At 54.2% G+C, this 23,266-nt stretch overlaps 8 protein-coding genes and 1 non-coding gene across 9 annotated transcripts; 1 reads left to right on the forward strand and 8 right to left on the reverse strand.

Annotated features, from left to right (window-relative positions):
- Positions 1-431: 431 nt before the first annotated feature.
- On the reverse strand, positions 432-3,207 carry DICSQDRAFT_181956 (uncharacterized protein; the record flags this gene model as incomplete). The annotated part of the gene is made up of 4 exons (XM_007367767.1): positions 432-1,352; positions 1,412-1,638; positions 1,694-2,975; positions 3,037-3,207. The coding sequence occupies 4 exons, from the start codon at positions 3,205-3,207 to the stop codon at positions 714-716; spliced, it is 2,319 nt and encodes a 772-aa protein (XP_007367829.1). The 3' UTR covers positions 432-713.
- Positions 3,208-5,010: 1,803 nt separating this feature from the next.
- Positions 5,011-5,399, reverse strand: DICSQDRAFT_24536 (uncharacterized protein; the record flags this gene model as incomplete). Its single annotated transcript, XM_007367768.1, has 2 exons — positions 5,011-5,178; positions 5,232-5,399. Coding segments are annotated over 2 exons (336 nt in total), but the record flags the coding sequence as incomplete, so codon positions are not given.
- Positions 5,400-5,604: 205 nt separating this feature from the next.
- DICSQDRAFT_172049 (uncharacterized protein) lies at positions 5,605-7,129 on the reverse strand (the record flags this gene model as incomplete). Its single annotated transcript, XM_007367769.1, has 2 exons — positions 5,605-6,774; positions 6,830-7,129. The coding sequence occupies 2 exons, from the start codon at positions 7,127-7,129 to the stop codon at positions 5,605-5,607; spliced, it is 1,470 nt and encodes a 489-aa protein (XP_007367831.1).
- A 1,799-nt stretch (positions 7,130-8,928) lies between these two features.
- On the reverse strand, positions 8,929-9,001 carry DICSQDRAFT_t130. Its single transcript has one exon. It is a non-coding gene; the product is annotated as a tRNA-Phe (tRNA).
- A 56-nt stretch (positions 9,002-9,057) lies between these two features.
- Positions 9,058-10,909, reverse strand: DICSQDRAFT_156292 (uncharacterized protein). Its single transcript, XM_007367770.1, has 9 exons — positions 10,761-10,909; positions 10,376-10,696; positions 10,167-10,322; positions 10,025-10,103; positions 9,850-9,958; positions 9,778-9,797; positions 9,644-9,723; positions 9,545-9,585; positions 9,058-9,478 (listed from the first exon to the last, which is right to left on the reverse strand). Exons 2-9 carry the CDS (start codon positions 10,592-10,594, stop codon positions 9,109-9,111), a joined length of 1,074 nt encoding a protein of 357 aa, XP_007367832.1. The 5' UTR covers positions 10,595-10,696; positions 10,761-10,909; the 3' UTR covers positions 9,058-9,108.
- A 1,004-nt stretch (positions 10,910-11,913) lies between these two features.
- On the reverse strand, positions 11,914-14,085 carry DICSQDRAFT_108848 (peptidase; the record flags this gene model as incomplete). Its single annotated transcript, XM_007367771.1, has 16 exons — positions 11,914-12,197; positions 12,259-12,307; positions 12,390-12,433; positions 12,490-12,576; positions 12,641-12,714; positions 12,770-12,847; positions 12,911-13,023; positions 13,074-13,105; positions 13,163-13,230; positions 13,287-13,370; positions 13,424-13,468; positions 13,528-13,541; positions 13,600-13,710; positions 13,772-13,824; positions 13,877-13,914; positions 13,969-14,085. 16 exons carry the CDS (start codon positions 14,083-14,085, stop codon positions 12,092-12,094), a joined length of 1,113 nt encoding a protein of 370 aa, XP_007367833.1. The 3' UTR covers positions 11,914-12,091.
- A 1,587-nt stretch (positions 14,086-15,672) lies between these two features.
- DICSQDRAFT_181961 (uncharacterized protein) lies at positions 15,673-18,020 on the reverse strand (the record flags this gene model as incomplete). The annotated part of the gene is made up of 9 exons (XM_007367772.1): positions 17,384-18,020; positions 16,930-17,309; positions 16,711-16,866; positions 16,581-16,659; positions 16,415-16,523; positions 16,332-16,351; positions 16,197-16,276; positions 16,101-16,141; positions 15,673-16,051 (listed from the first exon to the last, which is right to left on the reverse strand). Exons 2-9 carry the CDS (start codon positions 17,143-17,145, stop codon positions 15,673-15,675), a joined length of 1,080 nt encoding a protein of 359 aa, XP_007367834.1. The 5' UTR covers positions 17,146-17,309; positions 17,384-18,020.
- A 2,438-nt stretch (positions 18,021-20,458) lies between these two features.
- Positions 20,459-20,722, forward strand: DICSQDRAFT_138581 (uncharacterized protein; the record flags this gene model as incomplete). Its single annotated transcript, XM_007367773.1, has 1 exon — positions 20,459-20,722. A coding segment is annotated over one exon (264 nt), but the record flags the coding sequence as incomplete, so codon positions are not given.
- A 1,156-nt stretch (positions 20,723-21,878) lies between these two features.
- On the reverse strand, positions 21,879-22,974 carry DICSQDRAFT_108854 (uncharacterized protein; the record flags this gene model as incomplete). The annotated part of the gene is made up of 4 exons (XM_007367774.1): positions 21,879-22,024; positions 22,087-22,257; positions 22,314-22,450; positions 22,544-22,974. Coding segments are annotated over 4 exons (885 nt in total), but the record flags the coding sequence as incomplete, so codon positions are not given.
- Between the last annotated feature and the right edge of the window lie 292 nt (positions 22,975-23,266).

A 23,266-nucleotide genomic window follows, 5' to 3' on the forward strand; every position in this document is an offset into this window, starting at 1 on the left:
TTGTCGTAGATGCAGACGACGGCGCGCGACGTGTGCGTCAGGCAGCGTGCGATGGGGGCCTTCCTCGTTTACGTTCTTGTTCCTGTTCCATGGACAGTTGGTTCCGTCGTAGGGTGTCGAGCAGCAGAAGCCGCGAATGTCAAATGTAAATACTACACACGTCGTTACCTAGATTGTGATCGGACTATGAGCTCTGTGGCTTGAGATCTATGTATGTATCGCTATCGCGTAGTCTGCCTTTGTTGTCGTAAATGATAGACTTTTTGGTGCTTGTTGGGCGGGCGCGCCGCGCAGTGCTAGTGATGGAGAGGTCAGTGGGCAGTCATTGTCTTTTCTCGATTCCCGGTAGCCCTCGATCCCACTCTTCGATGTGCGGTAAGAGTCCGGCACTCGTTGAAACTCGAGACTCGGAAGGCCTTCCGGTCTAGACGGGGAAGTACAGCGGTTTGTATATCGATAGGCCCCTTCGAAAAAACATGCTCAGGTCGGCTGGGAGCCGAACAATATGCGAGCCCAATGGGGTAGTCAGACGCTCCGCAACCTCATCGAGCAGGGCCCAGCGAAGGGAGTTCAAGGCGCCTCAATAGCTCTCTGTCACAAGGCACCAATAGTCACGATATACTGTTGGAATGTGTAAGGGTGCTATCATACAACGGAGGCTGACGCAGTGAACGCAACGAAGTTCAGCAACGTAATTGGTGCTAGATAACCACCTAGAGAATCCTGGGATCTCGGCGGGGCTGGTGACGATGGGGGTAGGAGCAGTGCGCAGCCCTTTCCAGCGCGTGGAGCTTCGGATTCGTGCGTAGGAGCCTTCCAGGCGACGTCGAGCTCGTCTGGCCGTCTTGCTTGGGAACATCTTCGCCGATCTTGTCGTTCAACTTCCAATCTGGATTGTCACGGTAAGGTCGCTCAAGCTTGATACGGAGTTCTTCCAACATCGCATCGTGCGTGAGGCCAAGCTCGCGATAGTCCCAGTCGATTCCCGAGGGCTCGTGCCAGCCCCATGCCTCCCAGGTGGCATAGTGGTCGTTGAACATCCACTCAAGGTCGGCAATCACGTTGTCCATGCGACTATCGAACTTCAAGGCGTGCGGGCCGATAGCGGTGAGCCATTGGGTTTTGATCGCGTACAGCTTCCTGGGGCTGCAACCGAGCTTCTCGTCGCCGTCCTCGTGCGGGTCGAAGAAGTCTTCGATCCAGGCGTCGATCATCGTCCTCGGGATGTTCGTGCGGAGGTACCGCACCCCGTAGAAGAGGATGACCCAGAAGAACGACTCGAGTTCGTCATAGATCTCGACCTCCTTCTTGCGGCGAGTGAGCAGTGCCACGGACTGGAACTGGAAAGTGCCCTGGAAAAAGAAGATAGTGATGAGAATGGCGGTGACATTAGGTATGGTGAAACACATACTGGTCGTGTAGGTTGACGTGCTCGATCCGACCTCTTCTCGTAGTCGATCGGTGTCGTCGTCTTGCTGTTGATGGGTATCGACATCTCCCAGTCATTCAGGAGGCCAGTCCATTCAATGAAGGCGCCATCTGCTTTCTGGGAGATGCGGGGAAGGATCAAAATGTTGCCGCCACTGACATCACCATGCAGGACCGGGTTCGAGGGCAGCGTCGCGGCCTGGCGGTGAGCTGTCGAACAATCTGTTAGTGAGGCTGGCTGAGATAGATAGCCCGACACGCTTACCGTCCAGGCCGCAGGACACGAGGAAGACAAGCTGGCGCCCGTTCTGGAACTTCTCCAAGCTCATGCACACCTCCTTCTCGGCCAGCCGGTAGTGTCGGTACAGTTGGAAAGGACAGTCTTCTAGGATCGCTGGGAGTCCCGAACCAGTCTTGACTCGCTTCGGCAGCGGGATACCGTCCTCGGACCTCCCCGAGTCGTCGTCGCGCTTGCGCTTGAGGGCCCCCGAAGACGAAGGGGCAGAAGGATGCGGATACGGAGGAGCGTCGTGCGTGGGCGACTCTGCAGACTTCGGGGGGTCGGTAGTCCGTGGGTTCTGAGTCCGTGCCCACCAATCGAGGGTCAGGGTGTCTTGGCCCGCGATGTCTCCGTGGCAGATGAGAGTCGGGACATACCCGACACGGGCCTCGTTCAGTCTGCCCAACACGTCGCCTTCTTTGTCGCTGATGAGGTGATGAGCACGCCAGGTGTCCTTCAGCCACACGAGCTCCCCTGTGGCACAGTCCAAGGCAACGTAGCCGCGTGTACCCCGGACCGCCCCACGAGGAGAGCGGAACGTGGGTTTTGCGACGAGGAAGGCGCGGGAAGAGGCGCCGTTGGGTACCTCGAGACGGTAGCGGGGCCAGGGAGAGTTGACGGCTTCGTTGAACATGGCGCGGACGTACTTGAAGACGACGGGACCTTCACGGGATATCTCCCCAGGAGCAAGCTTGCGCTCCTTCTCGTCAACGTCGGTGGGCTGTGGGCGGGCGGCGGTAGTCATACGGACATAGTCCGGATCGCCGGGAGAAAGGCGCGCGGCGGTAGGATCGAAGCCGAGCTGGACGTCCGTGCATTGGCCAATGCGCCAGAGGATGTCGCAGAAGAGCTCCCAGTGCTTGACGTAGTTGAGCGGCTCTGTAACCACGGACCCAGACCGATCCCATCGTACGAAGCGGATTTGGGGGCCGGTGACGACGAGCATAAAGAGAGCCACTCGATGCTGAACAGCGTGGATGAGCTCGGCGCGACTGGCGATTTGATCAAGTGCTCTATCGCGCTGATCATCCGCCGACCCGACACTCTTTTTGGGGTCGTTTGAGTAATCGAAAGAGACGGGGTCGCGGGTGAACTCGACTGGCAATACTTGATCAGCCCAAGGCTGGCGCAAGGAGGCAGTGGCGCGCTCGTTCCGGAAAAGGGCCGAGTCGACCTTACGTGACTGGCAACTAGTAAGATCAGGACGCCGCCCACAATCGCGAAGTCTGAAACCGGGGATGAGATTGTGTTCGTTGACAGCCTTGCTCTGTTCCCGCATGATCAGCACACGGGTTGAAATATGGGTGTCAGTGATAACCATCACTCACAAAGGCAGCTTGGACGACCACTTCGTTCAGCTTGTCTGCGTTTGACAGCGTCGCAAATGGATTCGTCTTTAGTGGTTGCAGTCGCACTTCCCTCGCAGAGGAAATGTTCGGCACAGGAAAGAAGGCGTTGATAAACTCCTCATGTTCCACAAACACTGCAGATTGGGCCATACTAATAGCAAACTGGATTGCCCGCGCCGAATATGGTATTCAAGCATATGGTGTGGTAACCAGGGGGCATATATTGTGAGTTGAGATAGGAAGATTTACGCAGATGAGAAACGTACAGAGGCAGAGAGGCAGGTTGTCGAAAACCGCGTCGTTGTGATTGATTGGGTGCCGGGTGTGTGGCAGGTGGCGTCACAATCGGGAACGATGTCTGATACCCCGAGAGAGGATGAGCCCAGCGAGTCTTTTCCACAAGAACGACGAAGCAAAGTGATGGTGGCCGTCCGAGCGCAAGTTGGGAATCCTTATTGGGTGATGCGACGCTTGAGGCCGAGGCTTGGACTCCCGATTAGCGCCAAAACCGCAAACATTCCTGATTGTTCATAATCAGCTTGTATCTGCCCTGGTAAGAAGCCGTACAGGTTGGTTCATGACGTGGCTCTGTTCTGAAAATGCTCCATATCACTCCCATCTGTGCAGCATGAGCGGCTGGGCGATGTCTGATCAGCTTGGGGTGAACTCTCAGCCTGATGATGTCGCGAGCTAATGCTGTTCCTGCTCCTCTCCCTAATCGTTGCAACCAAACTGCTGCATGCTGATATTAGTTGGGTGTCGGATATGCCTGAGGCGCATTAAGCCGACGCTACGGCGCGACACTCCGCTAGAGACCAAGAGTATAGGGCGTCAGAGGAGGCGTATGGAGACTTTTGATAACTCAGAGGCACTGCTCACTATTCCATACGGGCGTATAATCCCGGTAGTTTCTGATGCATGAGTGTCCGCATATCCGACGAGTCCGTCGGTGCTGGCGCTAAGTAGTTACAAATGTATAGCCTTGAGCACAGCCACACTGCGCTCTCGACGCGAGCCACGGAATCACTGAGTACGGTTGCGATGACCTCAGATCCCCGACCGCGACGTGTCGGCCAAGCACGAAGGACTGAACAAGAAAGCTACACTCATTGCGATAGATATACACGATATTGTATGCTAGAGACTGCAATAGGGTAAGATATCGTACGTAGTGGTGAATATGGTTACATGATGGCAGCAACGAGAGCGACAACCAGCGTAGACGACCGCGGACGGCATAGTCACCTATTCCCACTCTAGTATAGGGTGTCCAGTCTTGAAAACAAAAGGTGGCTTCCTCTGAGGCGTCCTGGGTTCACGCGGCGGCAGGTCGCCAGGCGCAGTGAGGCGGGAGAAGGGCATTGCCTCTCTCTCGTCCTCGAGTTTCGGCTTCTCGAGTCTCGGCCTCTTGATGTGGGCAAGGGTGGCAGGGAGGGTAGGCCCGAAAACCTGGGCCGGGGGATGGTAATCCTTGGGGATACGCTCGCCGACCTTGTCGTCCATCTTCCACGCCAAGGCGTCAGGTTTCTCAAGATCGATGGCTCCGGCGAGCCAATCATGCATATCACGATGCGCTTTAAGCAGGCCGGAGAGTTTTAATTCCTTCTCTGACGGGCGTTGTTCGGCTTGACTAGGCGTTGTTGACATGACTTCTTGCAGCGCCTGGGACTTGGATGGCCGACGGCGGCGGCGAGCGCTGAAGGACTTTACCACAGATGTCGAAGTAGATGCGTTACGAGACGCTGAGGGGTTATTTTTGAGCTCCTGGGACTTCAATTCGTGCATAGTGACGGTATGATGGGCCTTGAACCACGAAAGGAGTTCAGCGATAACGTCGTCCATCGGGCTGTCGAACTTCAGAGTTTTCCCCGCCGAGATAATGAGTTTGCCGTTTTCGATCGCGTTCAGTTTCGCCTGGCCGCAGACATATGTCTTGCCGTCAAAGCCATATGTATCAAAGAAGGTGTGGATCCAGGTTCCGATCACCCCGTCGCCGATGTTTGATCGAAGGTAGCGCACCGCATAGTAGAGTATGACGTAGAAGAATGACTCCAGCTCGTCGCAAATCTCGACCTCTTTCAGGCGGGACAGTATTGCTACAGACAGAAATTGCCAGGTGCCCTAGTGCATCCAAATGAGGGAAGTTATCATAAGAGGATTGATGGAGCACTTACTGTGCGCTCAGGTTGACTTGCCTCGCCCGCCACGCCGTCTGGCAGCGGTTTAGACATCTCCCAATCGGTGAGAAGACCGGACCATTCGATATAACTACCACCGGGTTCTTCGTGGAGGCAAGGAAGGATGAGGATGTTGCCGCCGCTGATGTCACGATGAAGTATCTTGGTAAAGGGCTCGGGAAGCGTTGCGGCCTGAGAATGTGCTGTGGATCATTGATCCCACTAGACTAGGTTGAACAAAGCGGGGACGCATACCAACAAGACAATCCAGCACGAGCGAGACGAGCTGCAACCCGTGCTCGAATTTCTCCAAGGACATGCACACCTCCTTCTCCACCAGACGATAGTGTTGGTGCGGTCTAAGAGGAGATTAATCCTGAGACCCCGATGATGCACCAGTGCCAGTGCCACCGTCGGCTCCCTTCGGCGGCGCGACACTGTCTTTGGACCTCTCATCATCATGCTTGCGCTTCATGGCCCCAGAAGACGGAGATGGAGATGGAGATGGAGACGGAGACAGTGAGAAATCACGCCCCACAGACTGCGATGAGGCCAGGTCGGCAGCTCGTGCGTGCTTGTCTTCCCACCACTTGGGGGTCAGAGTCTCCTGACCCGCGATGTCACCGTGACAGATGAGGGTCGGGACGTGCTTGACGTTTGCCTTGTTGAGCATGCTCAACACATCACCCTCCTTCTCGACGAGGAGGTATTGAGCGCGCCAGGCGTCCTTCAGCCATACGAACTCTCCGGTAGCACAATCCAAAGCGACGTAACCACGGGTGCCGCGGCCCGCCATGCCTCTCGCACGGAACGTTGGTTTCGCGACAAGAAACTTGCGAGTAGAGGACCCGTCGGGTACCTCTAGACGGTAGCGGGGCCAGGGAGATCTGACGGCGTCTATGAACATGGCACGAACGTACTTGAAGACCCGTTTCTTAGGCAGCTCGCCAGGCTTCAGGTCCCGCTCTTTCTCGTCGACGTCGTCATCGTGTGAGCGGGCGTAGCTACTCATGCGGACAAAGTCGCGCTCGCCGAGATAGAGGCGTGTCGCAGTGGGATCGAGGCCGAGTTGAGTGTCAGTGCATTGGCCAATCCGCCAGAGGATGTCGCAGAAGATCTCCCAGTTGTGGACGTAGTTGAGGGCCCTCGTAACCACAGCCCCAGACCGATCAAATCGTACGAAGCGGACATTGACACCGACGACGACGAGCATGAAGAGGGCCACGCGATGCTGGACGGTGTAGACGAGCTCGGCGTAGCTGATGATCTGACCGCGGACCTTCCTGCGGTTCTCGGTCTCGGTGCTGATATTGGCCTTCTCGTCGTCGAAGGGGTCGACCGAGACGTCGTCGCGTTTGAACTCGACTGGTAGTATCTGGTCGGCCCAGCTCTGGCGAACGTCGGTAGGGGCATGCTCGTTCCGGAAGAAGGCAGCGTCGACCTTCTGGCGTTCTGGATCGAGAGTCGAGGGATCAGGACGCTCTCCACACTCGCGAAGCTTAAATCCGGGGACGAGATCGTGATCGTTGATGGCCTTGGTCTACATATGGGTAATGAGTATGTTGTTCGGTAATCCAACTTTCCTAACCACTCACGAATGCGGCTCGGACGACGGCTTCATTCAGCTTCTCCGCGTCAGACAATGCCGCGAAAGGGTTTTCGTGGAGTTGAGGCCGAGAGGGTGTGTCGGATGTATTCTTTGGATTAGGGAAAAAAGCGTCGAAGAACTCCGTCTGCTCGGCGTGAACGGCTTTGTGGGCCATGTCGTCGGCGAACTTGCGTCGTCTCTGGTCAAGCTGTTCGCGATTAGAATCGGCGAGAATAGACTGTTCGTCACGAGTGCGGGAGCCGTGAGACAGAGGGGTGCCAGTAACAAGGTGGAGTGTGTCAGTCATGATGAGGACGTGAGAGCAGCAAAGGAACATACTGAGGGAGAGGCGCCTTATATCTGGTCGACGATTTCGCTCGCGGGGTAGTGGCTCGGACCGGCAGGGAAGGTGATGGTAGAAAATGGAGATGAAGTATCCGAGACCTGAGTCAAGTACTAGAACTGGGGAACAATGCGTTTTGCCCCGACAAAGCGAAGCGATGGTGGCCGTTCGAGTCCAAGTTGGGATGCCATATCGGGCGCCGCGAGGCTCGCTTATGATCGCAATAAGCGCCGAAACCATCAACGCTCATCGATCACAGTGGAACTGTATGTAAGGTAGCATTGATGAAATACGAATATGGTGTGGAAATCAGCTTCTGCGAACTTTAGGGTGAGATGCGCCAGACGAGGGTTGTAGACTTGGGCAGGGCTTTTGAAGTGACGGTGGTTAGTAGACTTGCGACAGGAAGTGGCACAGCCACCTCGCCCCGTCCCTGCTCGCACGACGGGCACCACTTAGCATCGCTCTTTCTGAAAGTGTTGTAAATCTTCTGGGAAAGTATGGCTCTCATGTTTACGACCTTTTCTGCGCCTGTTGGCGTGCGTCGGCAACGGGATGGGATAGGACTGCCGTTTCACCCGAAGGGATACCAAGCAGTGCTCGAGCCAAGACTGCAGCTCTATTATTAGCACATCACGGAACTAGATGTGTACCAGAGAGTCATTTTGCCAAATCAGACACCTGATTCTCATAATGTACATACTGCAGAGCAATGCGCGGCGCGGTGCTTGACTGCCGAGGTCATGGCGGAGACGGAGCGGGATTGATTGTGCCCATACACGGGCATTGGCCAATGTCCCGGACCCAAACTGGGACAGAGAAATGGCCTGGGAATGGATGCCTGTCACAGGTTCTGTCCCAAAGCCTAGCTCCGGACCCGAGCCATCCGGCGCTTGAACCCCTAAAGGGAAATACCAATGCTGACAAAGCCAATCACATAAGCGCATATACACAGTTCCGAGCGCCAATATCCTCTTTATAGTATCAGAGCGCCCACTGGCTCGGGTCCGGAGCTAGGCTTTGGGACATAACCTGTGACAGGCATCCATTCCCAGGCCATTTCTCTGTCCCAGTTTGGGTCCGGGACATTGGCCAATGCCCGTCGTGATAGCTGTGCTGGGGCAAAATACCTCTTTTGTCATGGGGAGACCAAGTCGGGCTGCAGGACAAACGCCCGCAGCGGTGGCACCCACGAGCGTGTTCCGGGCGATCAAAAGAAACACGGAGCTTTGATGGCCACCATAGATGGTCAGCCGGACGGCCACCGTTGTGATTTTGTATTTTGCTATACAGGCCTCTGCCATTCGACAATAGTGTTATTGTGTTTTCTGGGGAGTTCGAACGATACTGTGGTCTCGCCGTTAGTCTTCGCTCGCAATTAACGCTGCTGAGGGTCGGCAACCTCCACGCACCAAACACAAATTACACCGTCAATGCAAGAGTGCAAGGTCGTGACGGACGTTAGCCACTATTTTGACATCGTGGAGAGTTTTGACCTTTCGGCGGCCTTGTGGTTGTCCGGACGGATGGCTGCACTGTACTGTATCAGATCATCAGCAGTTGATATACCGTAGAACAAAGTAGCTGGCGCAATGAGTCGGTGTCCTTGGGCTGTGACTAGAGGGAATGTGCCGGTCCAGCATGGTAGGATCTCGACAAACATACACATTCCATGAAATTCCAAGAGCAAGCTGTCAATGTAAGATCCACGTTACATCTTACCTGCGAAGATCGGGCGCGACATTCGACAAAACCAAACTCAATGCCAGGAGCGTGGATTGAACACGCGACCTCCAGAACTTCAGTCTGTTGCTCTCCCAGCTGAGCTATCCCGGCAGTCCTGCGGAGTCAGCTAAGGTCATTCACAGTCAGACGGCGAGGTGATGACTCAGAGCATATGTCTTGACTTCTTAAGCCACAGACCGTTTAGCTTCTACTAACTCTCATACGCACTCCCCTGATTTCTTCCCAATATCCGACCCTCCATCCCTCTTCACGCTCGCCTGAGGCAGCGCAAAGTCCGTCTCCATTCGAGTCTCCACCGTCCTTGTCACGTTGAGGTTGATGATCGTCGGCGGGTACCCGGTGCCAGTGTTGCCATCCTGACTGCGACACGCCTGCATGCGCGAAAGCGAAGCTAGATCCACGATGCCCAGCCTGGCACTTTCGATCTCCGACCATGAGAACCCGAGGCCCACGCGGACGATGATGAGCATGAAAGAGATGCCGGTCGCGGCGGGTATGCAGTGGAATGCGAACGCCTCGAGAGTGGAGGATGCGCAGTAGGACACGAGGAAGAAGAGGATCCAGAAGCTAAGTATGGTCACAACGAGTCCGAGTCAGTGTGCAGTTCAAGTATGAGTGAAGTATACCACATACGTGTACAGCGCGGCGCTTTCTACAAATATGACCAGGGCTTCCTAGGAAACGACTGGGATATGGGTTCGATTCGACACCAGAAACAGTGCAGGCACCTACCGAAAGACTTAAGGCTGGTGCCAACATGCGTTCGTGTTTCAGGGCTCTGTTGGTGGACCAGATACGATATGCTATGGAGCCTAGGAGAGTCAAGTGAGTGGACCCTGACATTCATTACGGTAGAATGGTCATACCTGTGCCATATATATTCGTCCTGTAGGTCAGATTTAGAGTTGTTTCCTGCTACCAGAACTCAAGGAACTCACGAGAGCGTCAACGCTGCCGTTGTGATCACCCGGCGCTGAGATGCAAGCGCAAAAATACTCTCCCCTGTCTTGAAGGCTGCGAATAGCTCGACAACGCAGATTCCGGCAGCTGAAATGCAAAAGGTCAATTGATTTTGCTCATCGATACGCCATATGATGGATGGCCTGTGCATACCGATGTACGCGCAAATGCACATTGCGGGAAAAATCACCATAGCGAGCTTCCTATCCCATACAACCCAGACTCGGTATGTCTAGGCGGCGAAGCGACCCGGGAATAAGGAGTGCGGCGCCGCTTCATACTCCAACAGACGCACCAAGATGATGTCGCCCACTATCACGGAGGTGATGACAGACGCGGTCGCCACGACATGAGGAATTGCCTCTACGATGAGATAGTACTGTTCAGGATGTTGCCCGTTGTCGTACACCAACAGCGCTTGGAAGAGCCGCAGCACCGTTGCGCACCAATGCTACGTGTGGTCCACGATGAGCACGCAGCTGCGGGCGATGATGCAGCACTCACCCCGCTGACTGTGATTAGCAGTAGAATGGTCCCAAGCAGTAGTGGAGACCTCAGAGCATGGCCGAAAGAGAGCGACGGAGAGGTGGTAAGGGGGGGCCTCCCGTGACGTGCAATCAGCACCGCCAGGGACGTTATCGCTAACACGAAAAAGATGCCAAAGAGCGCGCTTTCGACGCAAGTCAGGGCAAGGTTCACGCGTAGGACAGAGACGACGGCCATCCGAGTCGTAGTGGCAGCCGAGCAAGTCGGCAGGTCTGGCCTCTCGGACCCACACCTTTATAACAGACGCGAGAGAATAGAAGGACACCAGGAATGGGACACCTGATCAAGGATGGGGATATCAGGATACAGCTTCGAAGAAGACGTGGAATGGGAAATGGCGCACTTCCCGCTCACGCTTGACTAATGATAGATATATACTGAGCTGATGCATCGAGGCTCATTCCAGAGTTGGTAAGGCTATGCGTGAATGCACAAGAGACCTGCGTCTCTGCTCCTCGCCTCGATTCCGGGCTGCCTCCGAGGTAGGCAGACTCGGAGAGAACGCGAAGACGGGTTATACAGAGATAGTATGAGAGCGGCGACTCGGACTTACCAAAGCAGCAAACGGGAGATCCACATGCCCTACGATAACGCGGTTTCCAGATATGCGATTATGGTGCGAAACGCTTGCCGCGTGGCGGCGTTTGCTGGGCTGTGCCACCTCCTTACGGCCCATCAAGAGCATTGCGCAGGAAATCGGGAGGTCAGCGCATAAGATTCCCTGCATTCAGCGGTTTGATTCCGTGTTTCTCTCTCCATCTGTCATTAATGCTGGCTTCCTTGAAATGGATGGCTTGCACTCCAGCTCGATAGTACCGAAGGGGGGCGTTGGCCAAAGACGTAGATAGGCGTCTAGATAGTCCTAGTATCCACAACTCACAGCTTCTTCAGTTACTGCTTGCGTGGCGTTGAAGGATCTAGTGAGAGAATAGATATGTGAGGACAGAACCACACAGACAAGGAGTGAATGAACAGGTCATCGAGGTTGCGAGACACGCATCACCGCATATCAGGCGCTTCACAGGACCCGCACAGCCTCTTCGCATCCGCTCGATTTAGCAATAATGTGGCTGAGTTCGGGTTTTGAGCACTCGCAGCACCGTAGCAGTCATCCATGGGCTGCTACATGAGGAAATACAGGGCACCAATTCAAAACAAAAGTAGACGTGTGCTACGGTTCGAGCTCTGCGATGATTGAGAAACACGGGCACTTGCAGCTAGTAGCAGCCTGAACAAAGCAGGGGCCACAGTAGCAGCAACACGACTCGCCGGAATGTACTATGTAGGTATGTTGAGGTCTCACCCTCGCACCATACTGAACTGTTAGCAATGAGAAAGCCGGCGACCTGGACACAAAGTCCGAATGAAGTACATCACCGTCTTGCGATTCTCATCATGGAGGGGCATGAAGGCTTTCCGACGAGAGTGAAAATTCGCGTTCCCTGTCGTCTGATTGGAAGGCGTATGTCCCGACATGCCACATATATCAAGTGATTCCAGAAGGTTAGGCACGTGGAGAGAAAACTGGACGCAACTAGGCTGTGATCACGGAAAATCAGGGGCGACTTGGTCTTCGCCTTCCACCGTTGGCAACGGCACGCGTCCTTGGGGAGGTGTGCGTACGGTGCACATGCAAGAGCGCTAGATGGAACAGACCTGCTACGAAGTCGCGTGTCATGAAGACTTCTTCCACCCTCCGAGCTCGATAGCAAAGCCAACAGCGAGCTTGGAGAACTCGAGCATGTGCTCGAAGCTGAACTCATCTGAGATGTCGTATGTGCTGCGGATGATACCGAAGTCAGTACGTATAGCGCTTGTACAGAATGTCGGACTTCGCGCACTCGTTCTGGGTATGGACATACTGAACATTCACGTTCTCGTATGCGGACTCTAATGGATCAGATCACGGGGTGGCATAGGAAAGCCAAACATGAGCACCGTCAAAAGACATGGGCAATGCCGACGTGCGCACCTATCGTGAACACGCTAGGGTATCCAGCCTTGTTCCACGAGGCACTTTGAGATTGGGAGGAAAGTCTCAGTGTGACGCCTAGGAATTACTTATAACATACTGGTCGCTGCATGCGTGACCGCACTTAGTCTCTACCCAGGGGACAGAGAGGTACTGTTCCACGAGTTTCTTGTTGAACTCAGTCAAGCTGCAAGCAGTGCCACGGTGAGCAGGCGTGGCGTCTAACGCTCGATGAATGCTAGCATACTGACTCTGGATCAGTGTAATCAGTGACAATTCCAACCTCCTCCTTGGTGCCGCGCTTGACCCATGCAGTCATGTCATACTGTCGGCGAACGCTGTGAGACTGCGATAGAGTCTAAGAAACGATGAATACGAACCTGACTCATGGCAATCACGTTGACGCCGCGACTCTCGTAGGACTTCACCACCGCTTGAGATCCGAGGAGCCCTCCTTCCTGACGAAGTTCAAGGGATATGAAGCCGCACGCTTCTGAGCTATAGACATGCACGATACATACCTCGGCAGAATACCAATGGAATTCGACGGTGCGCTCCGGCCGGAATCCTGCCTCAATCAAAGCGCGATAGGCTTCCAAGATACTGGTTGTCCCAGAGCCGTCGTCGTCAGCACCTGGGGCTATTGTCAGAAGAGTTCTGTAGAGGATTAGATGGCATACTTACCGGGGGCAGGCAGGAACGGCGAGTCATTGGTACTAACGAGGTCATTGGTAAGGCGATAGCACGCGAGCGGTTTATGCTGGTGTACAGACCTGTCCAAGTGTGCGCCGAGGATGACGACACCATCATCGTCCGCAGAAGTGCCGTTGATGCCAACAATCTGGGGAGGACGCTCCAGTGAGACCAGCGGGCAGAAACGTAACTGAATGCACATACAATGCTGCTCTGCTGCCAACTGTGGTCGAACTCGCGAATAGAAATGCTCTCTTGCAAGGCCTCTGGAGCGTACTCCTCTGTAAGCTATGCAAAATCAGGTGAGACCCCGGCTGTTACTCGATTATCAGCTGTTTTACTTCGGTGATTTTTCTCAACAGCCATCGCTGACTCTCCTTCCCCGTCTAGAACTCGATCAATACACCGCGTGCTACAAGCGCTCAGCATGCGTGTGCAATAATACCTGACTACGATAGTCTGGATAACGTACGTCTTGTGAGCTGGGTTGCGTAGACCCCAGTGGGAGCTGACTTACGGCGTGTGCGGAAGCTCGTGAACTTGGCGAGTATATCCTGGAGATTCTGGATCTTCAATGACTCGATGACAGACTTCACCGTTTGGGTGTTGTTAGGCGCAGGGTAGGAGGCTAATACGGCGTCCCGCTCAACGTCGACCGCAAAGGCTGTTAGGTTCAAGGCACAACACACGTTTGTTGGCAACCCTGAGGTGTGCGCGAGTTCCGAGTTCGGGGGTGTCGGTTCTGGTGCACTCGATGAGTGCATATGAGGACATTTACCATGTGTAGGACTCACACGTCAAAGAACCTAATACCATGAGCCTTCGCTTGGATCTCGATATTTTCAGGACGCGAATAAGGTGCAGAGATGACTAAGAATATGCATACCTTCTCAAGTTCTGTCATGATCATAGGTTCCTCCTGACCCTCGAGCTGCACCAGACAGGGCGCGCTCAGATCGAGGTCAAATCCGGGGTGCGACTCAGTCGTAACAACGTCGCCCATCATCGGCTGCTGGGCATTGTTGTCATGAAAAGACAAGGCCGGGGTCGCAACCGCAGCCGAGACGAGAGCGAAGGGGACAAGGAACTTCATGCCTGGCCTCTACGACGGGCTACGGACGAATGAGGGGTGATGATGTACTCATGGTCGCTGTGCGGACAGGATACATATACTATCAATGACCCGCCTCAGGCTGTGCACCGTCGGGACTCGGGACCGTCGCTTTAGACGCTCAGGCAATGTTGGTAAGTAAGTAAGTATAAAGTGTCGCGGCTAGCCCCGGCCCGTCGCCGTTGATCCACATCCGGGACTCTTGGTAGCAGCCCCACTTACTTGGGCTGCGCTCACTGCGGCGCTTAACAATATCATCATCATTTGCCATCGCACAGTTTATTCCTCCACTTTCTGTGTGATGCTTCATAGAAAATCACTTATATCAACATCCTCTGTAGCAGATGGTCCTAAGTAGTTGTTGTATTTCCCGGCACCGGTCAAAGCGCACGCGCCCTCCCGACGTCGGTATTTCCTTTTTCGTACTTATTTGCAATTCCCGTATCTTTTGATCGTTACGATACACGTCCGATAGTGCCTTACGGCATTGCTCATATACGCGGGACCTCCCACCTCACCGTTCGTACCCCGAACGCTGAGGTGAGCCCTTTCTCCGTACTATACCACCATATTATTGGCTCACATTACGTAGCAATACATTCGGTTACCTTCTAGGTCCGCTACTCTACTGATTCGAGAACGTTTACCATTTCATGCAACTGGCTACGTAGCAGGCTGCGTAACCACGTATTCACGCAGTCGATTGATGGCGAAGCTTGCCAAGCTCTGTGTGTATGCAGCCACGCAGTCGTGTGACTGCGCGTCTATTGTAAGTTGTACATGGAGCGCCCTCTGGCAGGAGTTCGGCGAAGGGCATGGCTCAAGTCTATATATCCTGCAAACCCCTTGAGTAGACTCATTTTGAGCGCATTGAGAACTGGATAAATGGTAGAGAATATTTAGACTATAGTCGATCTACATTGCGCAAGGAAAGACCTTTGTTGCAGGGGCCACTGAGAACCAAGAATAAGATCCTTAGCGTCGTTTACCCGACTCTGCGATTACACGACTGCACGCTTGTGTTGTAACTGCGAAAGCGAACGCGCGACTGTGTGCATGCGTGGCTACGTAGCCAGTTGCGTGGAATTGTAAACCCTCTGACTGATTCACACCGTTCGTACCGGGCCGAACGCTGAGCATTACATTCGTTTACCTTCTAACTCGCCGGGCGGCTCGAAATCTTATACTAGTAGCCCACCCAACCGACGGAAAGGTCAGGTTTCTAAGCAAGAGACTTGATGATGTAGGCTCGAGGCCGTAGCGGACAAGACTCGGTAGACATGATGAACAGTTCGCGAAACATGATATCACTGTGCCACGGGCGCTTCCCAGGACCCGTCCGTGCATTCGCTCGATTCGGCAAAAACATGGCGGCTGACTGCGCTTCTCCGCCCTTTGGGGAGACTGAGCTCCGGCACGACGCATCCATCCAGCTGCTACACGAGGTACGCTACTACACATACAATGTAAACAATCCACCTAGACCGACTCTGCTCTATCCTTCGTCAGATCCTTGAACGTCTCGTCTACGCTGCCCCTCCTCCCCTTGTCCCCAGGCGACTGCGGCAAAGCAAAGTCCGTCTCCCGCTCGACGGTTCGTGTCACATTCAGCGTGATCATGCGCAGCGGATACGGCTCCCCCGAGTCCTGTCCACGGGTTGGCAGGCGTCCGACAACCGGCACGCGCGTCGTGACTCCTAAGCTCTCCCCTGTATCCTCGGACCAGGAGAAGCCGAGGCCGACGCGGACGATGATGAGCATGAATGAGATGCCGGTAACAACTGGGATGCAATGGAAGGCGAAGGTTTCGAGGAGTGAGGAGGCGGAGTATGATACAAGGAAGAAAAGCGTCCATGACCTGGAGCGGCTCAGCATGGCGATTCGTACGGATAGGTGCAGCGACGTACGTGTAAAGCGCCGCGCTCTCGATGAAAATGACTAATGCTTCCTGTACGATAGGTTCGCTGCCAGATCGCTTTGAACGACTATGAGGAGAGACTCACGTATAAGCCTATACTGGAGCCCTTCATGCGGCCATGTTTCATAGCTCTGTTAGTCACCCAAATGCGATATGCGATGGAGACTAGAGGGTCGAGTATGGAACAGCACGCGAGATACGAAGAACGCGACGTGCTCACCTGTTCCGTAAACATTTGTCCTGAAGCAGAGTTCGGCCTGAGTCAGCAGAGGATCAATCTATAAACCCATAGTAAGAACTCACGAGAGGGTGAGTGCTGCAGTAGTTATAATCCGTTTCTGGGAGGCTCTCACAAATATGCTTTCTCCTCTGTTGAAGATCGCAAACAGTTCAACGACACTTGTGCCGGTGGCTATGCAAGTCGCAAGTCAGTTTTGTCGACTTGAACGCTCATAAACTATGAGCATACCCGTGTATCCCAACGTGCATAGGATGGGAAAAATGATCATTGAAAACTTCCTGTGCCAAACGACCCAGATGCGGTACGTCTTGATCGCCGTCATCAGGAGACAGGCTGACGACAGTTGATGTACACTCACCAGAATGATATCTCCCACTATAACGGACGCGACTACAAACGCAGTGGCTACGACGTGCGGCTTCGCTTCTACTGTTAGGTAATACGCTGAAGCTTGTGTCCCGCCCGTTTCGTCCCTGATTGCTTCGTAGAGACGTATGACTGTGGTGATCCAGTGCTAAGGCCGATAAAGCATCAGGAACGCGTACAGAAGTCGAAGACATCGGCGTATAAGACTCACCCCGGTGACGGTTATGAGTAACATGACGGTACCCATGCATAGCGGGGACTGGATTACACCAGCTGGCGACAGCGATGAGCTTAGACCGGTGTCTTTCCCATGCCGGGCGATGAGGACCACAAGAGAGGTGACAGCGAGGACGACAAACGCCCCGTAGAGTGCGCTCTCCACGCAGGTCAGCGCGAGGTTCACTCTGAGAGCTGTAACGACAGGCATCCGCAACCGCAGAGATGCTCAGTATGCCTGTCCTAGATGGAGCGCAGGGTTGTGGTGGGGCGTCGGGCAATGAAATCTTTATACTACATTCAGTGATGCTGCAAACGTGAGAGGAGAAGTTACAATCGATCTCATCGCGGTGTTCATAGTTGTGAGGGTCGCTTCTTTAAGTTTGTTGATCAGTAATTGACCCGAATGGAGCACTGCTGTTCACCAATCAAAGTGGCTTTACACTCACGGCTCTATACTTCAAACGCTAGTGCTTCGAGCCGCATGGCCTCTATAGGACTGGTTCCCTCCGCGGCCTTGCATCGTATTGGGACGCCAACGAACTCGACCGAAGTTTGGACATTCAAAATCAGCGTGATTAGCATTTTATAAGGAACTGAGAGAGGGGTGAGACAGCCATGCAATTCGCATCATGATGTCATGCAGGCCAAGTGTTTCACCAGAAACAGCCCTGAGCTGCGACTGAACAGTTGAGCGAGGTAGTCCATGCCGCACGGCCCCTTCGTAATCGTTGCACAGGATATGTGATGAGAATTCAGCAGACCTTCCGATGAGAGCCCGTAAACGTGCTGTGTGGCTCCCGTTAGCTGCGTATCGGCGAACATCACTGTAGAAGTCGACGGCGCTGTTCCTGTTGCTTTCCGTTCGATAGCAGCATGGGAAGAGTGTACCCTGTGAATGGTTGTGAACGTCAGCGATAGTATTCTTGGTGCAATGGACGACATTCTTGTGGCCGCGGTGATCACCGTGTTTCACCTACAAAGCCCTCTAGATCCATACGGAATCAAATACGCGAGCATCTGTACAGAGTGTCATGTCAACATACATGAGTGCGATAGCAGAGAGAGTTTCGGCGAGAGAATGGCCTGGGAAGGCGGAGTTCACGGTCACCGTCGTCATGAAGAAGATTACGGGCGCCAGCTCGCCATCGCCACCGCACGTGGCACTACTTTTCGGATACTGGCAATTACCATTGATGCTGGTCACCTTCAACTTGCCTCCTGCTATCGTGCTTTCGGGGGTATGGTATGTACAACTCTCAGCCCTTAGGCTACTACGCCCAGGTTCGAGGATTCGATGTGATATCACCTCGCATCTATGCCAGCTATACCTAGGACTCGGAGTCGGCCTCTCCCATGGACTGCAACCGCGCAGTTCTTCTATTGATACATGTCTCTGGTTCTCATGCGCTCGCGGAGCATGCACTTCGCCTTCTACGATGCGAACAGCACGTTCACGTCAACACTTCAATCACTCCTCACGGCACAGGCCTCCCAGCGGCCTTCCTGCGGCGCCTCGTAAGGCCCGTTTGTTTCCGTTGGTGTCGGTCTGACAGGAATGTCTCGAGGTTTGTCATCATCACGCGCGTTGATATCATTCGCGAGTCGCTGTGCGATGTATGATCGAGTTTACTATTTTAGTGACAGGTACTCGACTACTTCGTACACCCGAGCATCCCGTAGTACCTACCTGTCGCTTCTCGCGCCGAAGGTGCAACGTCATACCCCTTCGCTGAATCTCTTCCCCCACGATCGCCTTGAGCTATCTGTACCCTGTGAGTTTGCACTCCTCGCATTTGCCGCATCATACCAGGACCATTCAGCATCTCGCCGACTATATAACCTGCAAGGATGACACCGTCGCGCGGATTATTTCATCCATACTCTATGCGACGCTTCATAAGTACTTATCATATTTTCCAATGTAATAATCGGTCCCAGTATCCGCCCTGATTGTCATAGAGGTCAGATCTCCAATTCCTGCCACGCTCCCCTGGACTCATCAGACCGATGGCAGTGAGAAGAGTCATCGGCAAGGTAGTCTGGAGATTTTGCCGGTATATTAGAATGAGGCCGTTACAATTAATCACGAGTTACAAGGTACGATGAGAGTACGAGAAACTTCTGCTAGAGACCCAGCGAATGAGTCATTCGCAATGATACCTTCGCGTCCAATGTACGATAAGCGAAGGTGGAGGGAGTAGATTCGCGGAAGAGACACCAAACGAAAGAGGTCAACGCGCGAATGACAGCGACGCAGGCGCGCAGATGATCTTGCTCTCGCCGACTTGTTTGTGAACGTTGCTATGGTATGGCTCTCCGTATTTGTGATGCCTCCGCCTCAGTATGAGCTGGCCGCCCTTGAAACCCAGTGAGAATCGACATGGTCTCTACTGTATTAGGTCGATTAGTACGGTATGCAGTAGGGAACCCCGAAATAATACGAACTTCCGTGCATATCCCCACTTCAGCTGTGTGCGGTCAGATAAGGCTGTATGGTCGCACAATGCCATACGACCATACATCGGGTCAGTTTGTGTGTTATCGGGTGCGGCTGGTTACGCTCGGGTCGCACTCGGGTCTGGTTGGGCAGGGATGGTTGTTGTCGATATGTGTCATTGAATACAAATTAATTAATACTGTATACGGTCGTATGGGAACGTATGGCTACACGGTGCTATATACAGCTACAATCGAGAACTACAGAATAGAGCGGGAGCAGACTGGAAATGTTTGGACACGTGGAATACTGACAGGAGTAGCCTTTCATCCCACTGGCATGGGAGCCGCCCACCTTGCGAGCCACTGAAACAGGTGGGAGGCCGATGCCTCCGACGTTCGACTTGAACGCGCCCGATTGCGAGACTGGGGATAATCTGAAGGTGGCCTCATCAGAAGGGTTCAGAAATGGGACTCAATAGCGGTGCTCCTCACGTACCGTCAACGAGGGAGCAACGTGTCCGAGTTTCTGCGAAGACAAATTAATCAAGCAGACACAGGAACAGAGTGCGGGCGACCTACCTGTGATACGAGGAACTCAGAGTCTTGTAGTGCGCCTCGAAGGCCTCCAGTGTGCCATGGGCATCCGTGTACCATTTGCGCGCATGAACCCACCTATTAGAGTGAGTGAACCCGGGACCTAGCACGGTGAGTGGATTTCCACGTACTTTGCACCCTTCAGGTCTGGTGCGGGAGGCCACCGCGTCATCTTGCAAGGGGCGCGTGGCTTTTTTGACGCAGTTGTCTCCGAGGGCTTGTCAGGAAGCTGTATCGAGAAGGAAGTACTTACAATATACGAGCCGACATCTTGATTGTAGTATGCTAAAGTTGCAAGGCATGGGATCAAGTGTTAAGCATCAAAGTCTGAAAACCCTAGAGGAGACGGCTTGCACGCGAGGGGATAGAGATGGTAGGTGTAGTGAATAAAGAGACAAAATGTACCTTGAGCGAATTTGAACGTCGGCGCTTAAAGCGCATGACGTCATATTCTTACCCTCCTCACCAAGAAAGGAGATTGATGGAGAGAAAAGGGGAAAAATGTGGCAGAAGATGGGCATGAAATAACACTCCTCTTCACTGAGGAAGGAGCGATTGAAATGGAGAAGGAGAGGGAAGAATGGTGCAGAAAATGCAAATGTGCGATGTTGGTGCACGTACCAAAGAACTCCTCTGCGCATCCACCCAACACCTCCTCGCGTCCGACTCATCCTCATCCTCCCCCTCATCCCAAACCCCTTGAGTCTGGGGTCAAATGGGAAATATGGCATAACTGGGGGTGGAGAGCATAACAGCATCAGCGGGCGGGGGCAGTGGATCGAAGTGATTGTAGAAGTTTGCGAACTGGGTAGTAGGAGCGAACAGCCGCACGCACAGACACCTGGGGTGGCTGGTCCAAAGGGCACATGCAATGGTTTGTGAGCACAAGCTAAGGGTGTACATAGACTTTAGAGACACGTTAGAGACAAGCGAGAGATACGTCGACGTCACCGGTGTCAGGACATGCACGTCTGATCCAGTCACCATAAGGTCAGTTAGAGACAGCGTTTGAGCGTCTGAAATCGTCCGCCCAATATGAACCGAGACTTTCCGACCTCAACCGCTCTGACACGACTTTCGCCGACGTAAACCAGCGGAACCCATGTAGGTTCTCACTGGGCTTGAAAGCTCGCGATCGTCACAGGCTGTTCCTTCACCCTTTCACCCGGCATCCGCATTTCGTCGTCGCCGACACGTGTACGCCACCACCCCGTGCGCTACCTTCGCACGGAGAAGGCGGGTACGGGCGCGAGGTCGCGCGCGCGAAGCGGATGGGTGCAGGCGAGCCGGTAGTGACACGTTGAGCTCAGGTCCGGAGGTTCGCTGTCGCTTCGAGCTCCTCGGCTCGGTATCTCCACCCCCGCTAGAGATGACCGATGAACGTTCCCGGTCACAGGAAGCAGGTATACGATCGTTGTCTCGCGACCATGGGTCCTGGAGCGCTCTTGCAAGGCGGTCGAGCATAAAGTGGTGATCTGCAACCTGCTTCGCGAGTTCACGTTCCTCTGGAGTAGGCACCTTGTTTGCACGGCGCGCCCGCGATTCAGCTCTCCATTTTGCGACCTGTTCAGGGTCGCTGTCGTACTTGCCGTGTTTGGCAAGGACGGCCTGTTGAATAAGGGACAGTGGCTCTGGAGGAGTGTTGGGAGGGGGAGGAGGAGCGGAAGCTTGGGCGGCATCGTACTTCATGACCTTGTAATGAGCCCGCAAGCTCTGCAGAATGTCAGAAAGCACGTCGTCCATGGGGCTACGGAAGAGCAGGGGGCCCTCAGGGGAACGTATTCTAAGCCCGCCAGCGACCTCCATCGTGTACGACTTCTGGCCGCATGTGTGCATGCACTCCGGACCCGCGTATCTGTGAAAGTAGTCTTCTACCCAGGAGGAGATGTCGGGGCAATTTGAGCGGAGGTAGTGCACGGCGTAGTAGACAAGGACGTGGAAGAATGACTCCAGCTCGTCGCAGATTTCCACGGGCTTGGTGATGCGCGTGAGCAGGCTCACTGACATGAACTGATAGGTTCCCTGATTGCGCTTTGTCGTGAGTCGACTCATGCCTAACGAATAAAAGAGCAACCCACCATGCGGTCCGCCTGCGTAACTTTCGACATTACCTCACGGGAGTCCAATGGTCTCGACAGCTCCCAGTCGGTCAGGACACCTGTCCAAACAACTGTAGGTATTTGTCCCTCAGGAACCCGTACAATTTTTGGGTATATCAGAATATTACCCCCGCTGATGTCGCAGTGTAGAATGCGGGTCTCCGAATTTGTAGCCGCTTGGTGGTGTGCTGCAAATACAATAATCAGAACGAATGCGGGCATACAATGCGTCAAAACTCACCACGCAGGCAGTCATAAACAACAGCGATGAGCTGACGGCCGTATCGAAACTTATCCAGTGGCATGCACACCTCCTCCACAACGATGCGATGGTGTCTGTGTTGTCGGAGGATCCCGTCCGGAAGAGATTTTGCGCGGCGCCTCTTCCGCTTCTTGCCGCCCGACGATGAAGAAGGGACTGCTGTGGCCGAAGAGGGTTCCGATGATAGAAGACGAGCCTGTATGCGCTCCCACCAGTCGGCGGTGATCGTAGCCTGATCGCGCACGTCACCGTCGCAGACGAGAGTGGGCACGTGTGGCACGCCAGCAGCGTTGAGCTTCCGAAGAACCTCGCCCTCAGTCTTGGTGAGCATATACGACGCGCGCCACACGTCCTTGAGCCACACGAAACGACCTGTCTCGCACTCGTATGCGACGTAGCCACGCGTGCCACGACCCAATAATTCGGGAGGACAAAAGGTAGGCTTCCCCACGAGGTAAGCGTGCGACTTGGAGCTCTCTCCGTCGTTTATATGAAGCTTGAAGCGCGGCCAGTCGTCGGAGAGCGACGTCCTAAACAACGACCGAACGTACTCGAAAACGGGGTGTTCACGAACCTCGGACTCGTCAAGCCGACGTTCTGTGTCGCTCAGATCGGTGTCCGTCTTGAGGCCGGCGAAGTCCATTAGCGTGAAGTCGGTGTCGCCAGGAAGGATACGAGTGGCGCTGGGATCGAACCCTAGCGAGCTCTCGTCGAGCTGTCCAAGCCGCCACAGGATGTCGCAGAGGATATGAGGGTGGCCGTAGTAGTCAATGGCAGGAGTACTGATCACCCCGGCACGATCCCAGCGCAGGACGCGAAACCTGCGTCCGACGAAGAATAGCATGAAGAGGAAGACACGTTGCTGGGCAGCGAAGAGAATCTCTGCGATGTCCGAGATACAGTCGAGTACCTCCGTCCGAGAACGGTTAAGTGCG

Source organism: Dichomitus squalens (assembly GCF_000275845.1).
Source record: "Dichomitus squalens LYAD-421 SS1 unplaced genomic scaffold DICSQscaffold_28, whole genome shotgun sequence".
In the NCBI taxonomy this organism is placed as follows: Eukaryota; Fungi; Basidiomycota; class Agaricomycetes; order Polyporales; family Polyporaceae; genus Dichomitus; species Dichomitus squalens.

Excerpts from the sequence above, each read along its gene's own strand:
- DICSQDRAFT_156292 (XM_007367770.1), bottom strand. The coding sequence starts at position 10,594 with ATGGCCGTCGTCTCTGTCCTACGCGTGAACCTTGCCCTGACTTGCGTC. Across the intron at positions 10,104-10,166 it reads TAGTGGGCGACATCATCTTG|ACATACCGAGTCTGGGTTGT; the intron begins GTGCGTCTGTTG and ends TTCGCCGCCTAG. Across the intron at positions 9,586-9,643 it reads CACCAGCCTTAAGTCTTTCG|GAAGCCCTGGTCATATTTGT; the intron begins GTAGGTGCCTGC and ends GTCGTTTCCTAG.